The 10,832-nt window shown below is 29.8% G+C and overlaps 1 protein-coding gene and 1 long non-coding RNA gene across 2 annotated transcripts; both read right to left on the reverse strand.

The window, feature by feature from the left end:
* Window positions 1-3,077: 3,077 nt before the first annotated feature.
* LOC145307220 (uncharacterized) lies at window positions 3,078-3,839 on the reverse strand. The gene is made up of 3 exons (XR_013875352.1): window positions 3,784-3,839; window positions 3,409-3,507; window positions 3,078-3,141 (listed from the first exon to the last, which is right to left on the reverse strand). It is a non-coding gene; the product is annotated as an uncharacterized LOC145307220 (long non-coding RNA).
* A 1,437-nt stretch (window positions 3,840-5,276) lies between these two features.
* LOC145306943 (uncharacterized) lies at window positions 5,277-8,814 on the reverse strand. Its single transcript, XM_080149283.1, has 11 exons — window positions 8,753-8,814; window positions 8,306-8,379; window positions 8,001-8,089; window positions 7,555-7,626; window positions 7,255-7,317; window positions 6,965-7,057; window positions 6,780-6,842; window positions 5,957-6,007; window positions 5,798-5,860; window positions 5,563-5,625; window positions 5,277-5,473 (listed from the first exon to the last, which is right to left on the reverse strand). Exons 1-11 carry the CDS (start codon window positions 8,812-8,814, stop codon window positions 5,378-5,380), a joined length of 789 nt encoding a protein of 262 aa, XP_080005409.1. The 3' UTR covers window positions 5,277-5,377.
* Between the last annotated feature and the right edge of the window lie 2,018 nt (window positions 8,815-10,832).

Below are 10,832 nucleotides of genomic sequence, written 5' to 3' on the forward strand. Positions count from 1 at the left end.
TAACGATTATAGAGTGGCTGCGCTTTCTTAATCGTACCTAACTACTACAGGAATCATCATGCAGAGTTTGAAATCGATAAGACAATTCTAACATCCGAAAATTAACGAAAATAGCTAACCGTTTTGGACGGACGGAATAATAGAATTATATGTCTTGCTGTTGGCAGTTGGACATGGTAGTTGCGCGGCTGGGCTGCAGTTCCTTCTTAGCTGAACATGACAATTCAGGTGGCTCATTTTTAAATTACAGCAGCTGCCATACTATTTATTAAAATTAAACATTAAAAGTCGGTTTACTCTGGGATCTAAAGGGATGACCCAATAACCGATAAGTAGATGTACATGCTCAATGATTATACACAAAATTATTAATTATAAATATATATTACAATTAGTGGTTGAAGCGTTTGAACACTCAACGAGTCAACTTAATGATTTAACCAATCAAAAGTCCCCAAAGTTATTAAGCCAACAAATAAGAAAATGTTATTATAAAACTTTGGAGACTAGTGTAATAAACAGCCCATTGTCCCCTCTCTCTCTCTGCTGAAATGAGAGAAAGTAGACATACAAACACATAATTTAGGAGTAACTTTACTTATGGTAATTATTGACTAATAAAAAGTTTTATTAAAAAACTACTTTATTTCCCAAAAAAAACATCCCATAATAAAGAATACATATTATATAGTATAAAATTATAATCATGATAAATATGATAATTATGTCAATAAAAAGTAGACAAAGCCCAAATTGTGTTAAAATTGTGTCAAAAAATGATCTATGTGACGTAATAAAATGAGGGAGATGAGAGGAGAAGTTGGAAAGAAAACTCCTAAAAAAGAGATGGATTATCCCTCATTTTTATTACGTCACATGGATCATTTTTGACAAAATTTTAACACAATTTGGGCTTTGTCTAATAAGCAAAGTTTGAAAGCTTTTATATTTATGGAAAGGCATTGTCAATTAATCAAAATTTAAAAAATCATATTTTTTGCCAAAATTATCTTTACTAATAAAATGCATATATAAATACCAATATTTATAAGAAGTTGTGGTTTAATAATCATTAGCGGCTACGCCCCTATAGGCATCTAGGATACTTGAGTTGAATGGGATAACCCAATTTCTTATTTTAGATTTTAAAAGACACAGCAAGAAAAATATTTGGATCCCCCCCCCCCTTATTTTTAATTTTAGTGAAAAAAATCAAATAAAAGAATACTTTTTTTCTAGTGGCGATTTAATTTGGGAGGGTGGTGGTACCCTCCCTCCAAAATAGTTATAAACCTTCCCGGGACCTATGAGAAGCTACTCTGTTAAGAAGAGCCCGATAGGTTCAGTGGTTAGCAAGATCCTTCAATAAAAACAAATAGACAACAAACATTCTTTTACATTATTATAAGGATTTCAAAGTTTTGTAGGTTTTTTTAGTTTTTCTCAGTAACAAAAAGCTTCTTTTTTCAACGGACATTCATCCTGAAAAATATTAAATAATTTTAAGGATTTTATAAATTTATTTTGTTGTAGGGAATATTTGTAGAGTTACTCATTTATTCTCCCAGAGCTGGATCTTGAAATCATTTCAATGGTGCGCCAAATCGGGATGAGCCAACTTTCCACCAATGAGAGCACAGCATTTTACGAAATACCGCACTGTGATTGGCTGAAATTCGGCGCACCCCGATTTGGCGCACCATTGAAATGATTTAAACATCCAGCTCAGCTTATTAAGTAAGGTAACACCTAATAGACAACCAACTCATTAATTGCACAACCTTTGACTAGAAGTCCTATCTGTGCATGGTAATGGGTTGTGCCCATTTTTGGCCAAGGCATTTCCCATAATCTAATTAATTATGTTGCGCACCATACATAGCAGCAGTAGGAATAATTTTTAATGTTTTTAGTTTAAATAAGAACTCAAGTAGTGCAAATATTAAAAAACAAGGATATGAGTCTAAACAAAATTGTAACTAAACTTTTTGCAAAACTGTTTATCTGTTGTTTTGGGATTTATTATAGAGATGCTTCCCTTATAAAATTAAACTTTGATAAATAGGATTATCATAACACATAAAAAATGTTGTTAAATAGGATAAAAATCAACATGGTTGAAATGGACATACGGACATTCTGGTAACGATTATAGAGTTGCTACGATTCATAAATCCTACCTAATTGTTGAAGTAATCAAAATGCAATGTTTGAAAAAAATAGGATAATTCTAACATGTCTAAATTAACGAAAAGAGCTATTTTATTAGATTTGATTTGACCTACCTTAAAAATGTCCTCAACATAGTGTTGTCAACATTGAAATATCTAGTGATGATAATTTTCTTCCTCATCCTAAATTACAAAAATAAATTATAATAGTTATTTATAACATTGTATCATAGACAGCTTTATGTGGATATTTAAACCATTTTTATTAAGCCCGAGGGGCCGAAGGCTATACATGATTTTTCAGCATGGCTGAAAGCTGAGCTTAAAAGTAAGAATTTTAAGATTAAAAACAGTTTTGTTAGCCCTTAAAGCCAAAGGCCCAGGATAACAAAATTGGTATGACTATATTGGGGTTAGGACAATGGCCGAGAAATTGATGTACATCCCCAATGAAGATACACAAAATTTATTGACACTCAATAAAAGACTTTAGAGACTGGTATAATAAAGAGACAGCTCATTGTCCCCTCCCTCCTTGAGTAGACATTGTAATTATTACAGAGTTCAGTAATGTTCCTAAATGTTACAGAACAAAGATTATAATTGTATAATTAAAATATTGATTGCTTGAAATATTATATTATAAATTTACTCAACTTTCTTTGGTTTATTCTTTTTATATGTTCATAAATATTCAAAGATAAGAGGTGCTTTTACACAGTAGTAGCCCCAAAGAATTAGAAAAAAAACAGAAAAAGTTCCTGCAGGGTCAGTGCCCATCAGAGGGATTAGGCAAAGTAAAAATCTTCCTTATTTTCAATTTTTTTTCAAAATTAGGAGGGAGGGAGGGGGGGGGGGGGGGTTCTGTGCTTTGTATGACTTTGTGTGAAAGCACCAGGAAACAAACCTGTTCAGTTACAGTCAATAGAGGATCATTCTCATCCATATCTCCATCTCTCTCACTTGCAATCTGGATAATAAATAAAAAAAATATTAGATAATAGTAAGATAAAAACTTTAATAATCCAAAACACCAAAGATTTATGATGTGAAATAGCTAAAAACCTGCTTAAAAGCAGTCCAACCGCAACCAACCGCAGTCCAAAGAAATTTCAGCCTTCTATCTTAACTAGAAGCTGAGAAAATCATGTTTCTCCCTCTCCATGACTAACATATAGTTGGACAGACAAACATTTGGAATTATAGAGTTGCTTTGCTACTAGAAATTATTTTCTACCTGTGCATCATCTTGAATATTTCTTTCTTCAACAACTACAACTTCAGTTACAGTGAGAGGTTCATTTTTATCCATACATCCATCTCTCTCACTTGCAATCTGGATAATAAATAAAAAGTATTAGATAATAGTAAGATAAAAACTTTATTGACAAAAAACACAGATACGGGGGAAATTTGAAAGATAAAAAGATGTATGTTTTATTATTAATTGTGATTAATTGTGATAATAGGAATAATGACTAGAAGTTTCAGCCTCCTATCTTAAATAGAAGCTGAGAAAATCATGTTTATCCCTCTCCATGACTAATAGATAGACGGACAGACATACATTTAGAATTATAGAGTAGGTTTGGTACTGTAAATTTGTTTATACCTGTTCATCATCTTGAATATTTACATTCTTGTCAACAACTTCAGTGACATTTACCTTGAAAAAATTAAAAAAATTTATTTATTTAATTAATGGTAATTATCAATTATTAGTTTCAATGGCTAGGAAGGAGCAAAATTAATGAAATAGGCTAAAACCTGATTAATTTATCATATCTATAGCAAATATCAATTAAAAGTATCAATGGTTATAAAGATAGCCAAAAACCTGCATAAAAGCAGTCCAACTACCATAGATATTTTATAATTGTACTTCATTATAATAGGAATAATGACAAGAAGTTTCAGTCTTCTATTTTAAAAAAGAGCTGAGAAAATCATGGTTACCCCACTTCCTGACTAATGGATAGACGAACAGACATTTGGAATTATAGAGTTGCTTTGCTACTAGAAATTTGTTTAAACCTTTTCATCATCTTGAATATTTACATTCTTGTTAACAACATCAGTGACTTTTACCTTTAAAAAATTTACAAAAAATAAGTTATTAAATCAATGGTAAATATCAATTATTAGTTTCAATGTCTATGAAGGAGCAAAATTAATGAAATAGAATAAAACCTGATTGGTGTTTGTCAAGAGAGGTTCATTTTTATCCATATCTCTCTCACTTGTAATCTAATTTAATAAAAGTATTAATGGTAGGGAGGAAAAATTATTTTTTTTAAATTCAAGTATATGGAATCATACTTTTTCAATAATACTAGAGTCTATTTCTTTATCAATCCATATATTTGAGTTTAACCTATCTAAGTTAATTTTTAAGGTAATGTCTATGAAGAAAAAGATTTAATGAAATGGACTGAAACCTGATTAGTGTTGGTCAAGAGAAGTTCATTTCCATCCATATCTCCGTCTTTGACTTTTTCCTTTTGATAATTATATATCAATAAATATCAAAAAATATTAAGATAATGATTATGTGTCAATGTTTATTAAATAGGAAAATATAATGTATAAATCTAAAACCTGATTGTTGTTAACCAAGAGAGAATCATTTTCATTCATATATCCATCTCTTACACTTGCATTCTGAATTAGTAAAATCATTAAATATTAGTAAGACAATTCTTTTTTGGGAATCAGACTTTTTAAATTATTGGTTGGTTATTGATTCATACATTTGAATTTAACCCAACACATGTAAGTTTCAATGTATATGAAAAGGAAAAAGAAAAAATATACAAAAACCTGATTGTTGTTCAACAAGTATATATTATTTTCATCCATATATCCATCTTTGATACTTGCATTCTGATTTAGTAAAATTAAAAAATAGTAGTAAGATAATTCTTTTTGGGGAATCAAACTTTTTAGACTTATTGGTTGGTTATCAATCTATACTTTTGAGTTTAACCCAACCTAAGATTAATTATAAGTTTCAATGTATGTGAAAAGCAAACAGATAAAAATTAACAAAAACCTGATTGTTATTCGATAGGAAAAGTTCTTTTTCATCCATTTCTCCATCTTTGACTTTTTCCTTTTGATAATAAAAAAGAAATATTACATAAAAGTTTGATAAAAATAGTTAGCTGAGGTTACAAACACCTAAATTTCAGCACTGTCAATGTTTATTAAAAAGCAAATATAATGCATAAATCTAAAACCTGATTGTTGTTATTCAAGAGAGAATCATTTTCATCCATATATCCATCTCTTACACTTGCATTCTGAAGTAATAAAATTATTAAATTTTATTTGACCCGAACTAAAATCAATTTGAAGAGTCAATGTGTGTGAAAAGCAAATAGACAAAAACCTGATTGTTGTTCAACAAGAATAGCTTATTTTTATCCATATCTCCATCTTTGACACTTGCATTCTTAATTAGTAAAATTTAAAATAGTATTAAGACAATTGGGAGTAAGACTTTTAAGACTTATTGGTTGGTAATCAATCTATCCATTTGAGTTTAACCCGATATAAGATTAATTAGGAGTTTCATGGTATATAAAAGCAAATAGAAGACAAAAACAAAATATTTTTCCTCCTACCTGTTCATCAGGAACATTAGAATTAACATTTGTTACTTCATGAATTTCAACTGCAACATTTACCTAAGATCATATAAATTTAAACACTCAATTTAGAATACATCTAAATTGCATAAATTATTAGTGCAAATGAGAATAAAAAAGCAAATTTAATGAAACCTTGTTTGTCAAGAGAGGTTCTTTTTCATCCATATCTCCCTCACTTGCAGTCTGATAGTTATGAGTAGAAATATTAAGAATAATAGTAATGTATGTATAAATTGAATATTGTTTTAGAAACTCTTATTTTTAGATATATATAGAATCAGACTTTATAAAATACTATTTGGTTACCAACCATAACAATTCAATGCTACCCAATTAATTATTAGTCAAGGTATATAAAAAGCAGTTAAATAAAAAAGTTTAAAACCTGATTGTTGTTTGATGAGAGAGGCTTATTTTCATTCATAACTTCATCTCTATCACTTTCATTCTAATAATAATAGAAATATTATTAATTATTAAGATTTATAGTAGATAACAGAATACAAAATTAAGAGTCTATAAACAAACAACTCTAATTGATATAAAGACTTAAATTTTATAAATGTTATATAAAATATTGCTTAAGTATTTTGTTTTTACCTGTTCTTGAACATTACATTTAATGTCAACAACTTTTGTTTCTTCATGAATTTCAACATTTATCTAAAAGTATATAAAATTAAACACTTAATTTAGAATACATCTAAATTGCATAAATTATTGGTGTAAATGAGAATAAAAAGCAAATTTAATAAAACCTTGTTTGTCAAGAAAATTAAGAATAATAGTATCATACATAAATTGAATGTTGTTTTAGAGAATCTTATTTAGATATATACCTATAGAATCAGACTTTATAAAATACTATTTGGTTACCAACCCTAATATTTCATTTCTACCCAATCAAGTATTAGTCAAGATATATATAAAGCAAATATACAAAATAGTTCAAAACCTGATTGTTGTTTGATAAGAGAGGCTTATTTTCATCCATATCTTCATCTCTATCACTTTCATTCTAATAATAATAGAAATATTATTCAATATTAAGATGTATAACAGAATATAAAATTAAGAGTGTATAGGTAGCATAATTTTATAAATATAAAATGAAATATTGCATTAGAGTTTTGTTGCTACCTGTTCATCTTGAACATTGATAGTTTTGTCAACAGTAACAGAGTGGTTACTTTCATCAAGTTTGGTAATTTCTTCATGAACTTCTACATTTACCTAAGATAGTATAAAATATATTATTTGGTAGACAAATGATAGTGATACGCATAGATAAAAGATTTTTTAGATTATTTTGATAATTGTTTTAGAATTTAAAAAAAATATTATTTATGTATCGTATAGCAGCTAAATAAATCTTATTCCCCTTGCTGAAACATAATTTGTTCTGAAGCATTACTAAAAATATAACCAACCTGGGTATTCCCTGCCAAGAGAAGGTTGTTATCATCCATACCACTATCTGCTACAGTTTCATTCTAATAATTTAATCATACATAATCCTTATATAAAAGTAACAGGATGTCTGTGTGTAGTGGAAGATCTTGTTAACTGATAAACAGATATGGTACCCCTTTTTGGTGAAGCTTTTTACAGGTCCAGAGAAGTTCAAATATAGTTTTGGGGAAGAGAAATCTAACCTAATCTAGAAAACTAATTTAAAAGTTGTAATTGCATATTTTAGACCAACTTCTGTTGTTAAACTGTGATATAACCTGATCAATCCCAGATGCCTCTTGATGAATCATTTCCACTTCTGTCGGTGTAATATCATGGTCTGATACAACCTGATACAAAATTGAAATACGATGAAATCAAATTAGTCTTTAATGCTGGTTGAATATTTTTTTTTGAACATCATTATGCCATTTGAAAGCTAGCTTTTGTTTACTAATCAAAAAAGTATTACAATTTTTGTCCTTCCATCTTCAGCTTAAAATCTCACTACCCTGTTATGACAGACTTCCCTTTTCAGTGAATCTACATACTTTGTTGGGCCAAGATTGTATGAAAAAAAAACTGTATGAATAGTGTCTGTTTCTGATCTTTAAACCAATTTGTTTGCAGACAAGCTTAATTAAAATAAACTCTTAAGTACTACAACTAATCATTTAAAATACCAGACAAACAAGTTTAAATGATATTTATATATTATAATTACCTCAGAGATAATGACATTTCCTGGCTCCCTATTCCAAAACTCAGTCTCTTCAGTTTCTTCGCCATCTTCATCAAATGGATTCTCAATTCCTTAATGAAAAATATTTTTGCATTTTCAACTATAAATAGTTTTGATTCATAGGATTTAAAGCTGTGATTTTCAACAACAACAACAAAGAAATATTGCACAACTATAATCATAAAAACTTAAAAACTTTTCCAGTATTTGACATTCCATCAGTTATACAAACAATAAAAAACAATGACTCAGGATCAAGAAGTAAAATGTTCATTTTATTGCTATACCTTTATAATCCTCTGTTGAAAAATTGCAAGGGAAACTCCATGAGATTTTCTGTACATGTTCTTTGCACAACCATCTTAAGAAAATAATGATAGTGAGTTTTATAAACTAAATAGCAGGTTTTATTTGAGAAGAGGAAGATAACCACCATCTCATAAATCTAGGATTTAAAAATATTAGTGTTACCCTAAGAAAAAATACCTTTTGCAAGAAATATTTTGCCTACTTCAGCTTAATCTCACTTTAGTTAGCAATGAGGGGAGTAAGAAGAGAAGCATCTATATTACCTGGTGTGAAAGGTATATTTTCCTGCTTCTAGTCTCTGAACTCCCAAGATTGTGTTCCATATGTGGAAATATTTGTAGAATATCAACTTAATAAGTAAAGTATTTAATATTAATAATTATGGTGATTGATTGCAATACCCTATTTAATAATCATAAATGTGCCTGATAGTGGTAGTGCGAATAGGGTGCTTGGCCATATTTTGGTATGACGGATGCTCTCCCATGAGTACTGCTAAAATTTAAGGCTGCGCTTAGTTCTGTATAAATTTCAGTGAAATACCCACAAGTATTCTCAACATTGGTAATTAATATAGAATGCTCTGTGCTTTATCTCACATTATAATACAAATTTATGACCTGATAAGAGATGCATAAATCCCCATGCATGGTATAATAATGCTTTAAATAAGAATAAATGTCGTTTAGGTGTTGATTTGTTTGATATAAGTATAGTAAAGTTACATAAGGAAAGAAAACATTTTATATAGTTTTGTTGTATTTACAGTTAATCAGACATATATTTAAATGATACATAATAGAAGTAGATTCAAGTTTATCTCAAAGAGTTACTGTAAACATAACAATGAAAGTGCTTTAAGTAGTGTAGGATGAGAAGTGTCTAAGTCCAAGGAATGGTTGTGCATATAAAAAGGCCTTCGGGATATGACATATGCACAATTCATGCCAAGTACAAAGAAACCTAAGCCATATTACCTTAAACCAGGAAGAGAAGAAGAACTGATAAGTTTGAGAGTTTTGAATTAACTGAAGATTTATGGCTTTACAAGCTATAAAGTTAACTTAATTGGTCTTACAGGTTGTCTGTATAAAAATGATAATTTGTACTAGAAGTTCCTATATGGTCCATATATGTAAGTATTTTACTTAAAAGTAGGCATAAAAAGGCCTAAAAAGGACATGTTTATTGGCTTGAAAAGATATGCCTTGCATCATGTTAATTAGAGCGCGAGCTTAAGATAATTGCATGATGTTTGCTTGTCAAGGTAAGTGTATGCTTGTCATAAATATATATATATACATTTAGACAATTTTTATCTTAAAGTGTAGCTTTTATGCAATAGTGATGTACGTATGTTCAATTTATTTGGAACCTAGATCTGGCATCTACAATAGAAAGTTTTTATTGTTATAGACCAAGGCATTTCCTCCACCTTTTTTTATATGATGTTCTCAGAAGACGGTAAAATTTTTAATGTCTTTATTTATGGTCTGGTTTGGGCAAGGATTTAAATCTTCACCTCACCAATAAAGATCAGTTTTCACCTAGTGATAATTAGTTATAGCCAGTCATTCCTGGAAAGATTTAAAAATGGCAACAATCAAATGGCCTCTCATGGCCCAAACATTGAAGAATTGTGTAACTAACTTATTTAATCTGGCAAACCACCACCCCAATGGCCACCTTTGGAGATCTTGTAAGGCAAACAAAAGAAATCTTGCTACTTTAAAATAAAGGCTTTTTTGATTACCTCTGTAATTATACTGATTATCCATAGACAGTTAACTACAGCTACAATGATTCCAAAAGAGTGTTCTGAAATGTTGTTGAATTGTTGTTGGAACATAAATGGTAAGCCACACAACAAATTGTTCTCCACAAACACCACCAACAGAAACAAACATCTGCTGATAATATCAAACTTTGGGTAATGCAAATGTGTTCTAGAGTTGTGTAGATTATTTAGAAGGAAAGTTGAAGATATACAGCTAATGAACATCAATATTGGTCTCTTAGTTTTGTTATACAAAATTGAATATCCACTTATCACACTGTTAAGACAAGGAAGTGATTTCTTTATACATGTCTCCACTGTACTCTTGAGGCAAGCAACTCTTATTTTTTGTAGAACAAATTCAAAGCTCTCTTCTGATAGCACTTTGGCAACTTTCTGTTTCTTTTTCTTGGCTCTGGTTTCAAACAGGGTTTTCATCAACATCAATAGTGTTGTGTGGGTCACAAGAAACAAACTGTATTTCAACAATCCACTTTGTTCCATTAGCATCAGGGTACAGAGGGAGAGAAGCCTTGCAATAACTTGACACAGAGCACCAGGCAACAAAACAAGCAATGACTTCATTTTCCTGCTAAAATTCAGGCCTGGTTTCCGAAGTCTCAATAGTGAACAACCAGTAGAAATGGAAATGACAGCAAATACAATCTTTCCACACTTGACTGCCAGGTCTCCAGGATCATAGTAATTGAAAGAGAGAATATTTCCCA

The sequence above is a fragment of the Acartia tonsa genome, chromosome 15, assembly GCF_053477335.1.
Source record: "Acartia tonsa isolate MP-2025a chromosome 15, ASM5347733v1, whole genome shotgun sequence".
NCBI lineage: Eukaryota > Metazoa > Arthropoda > Copepoda > Calanoida > Acartiidae > Acartia > Acartia tonsa.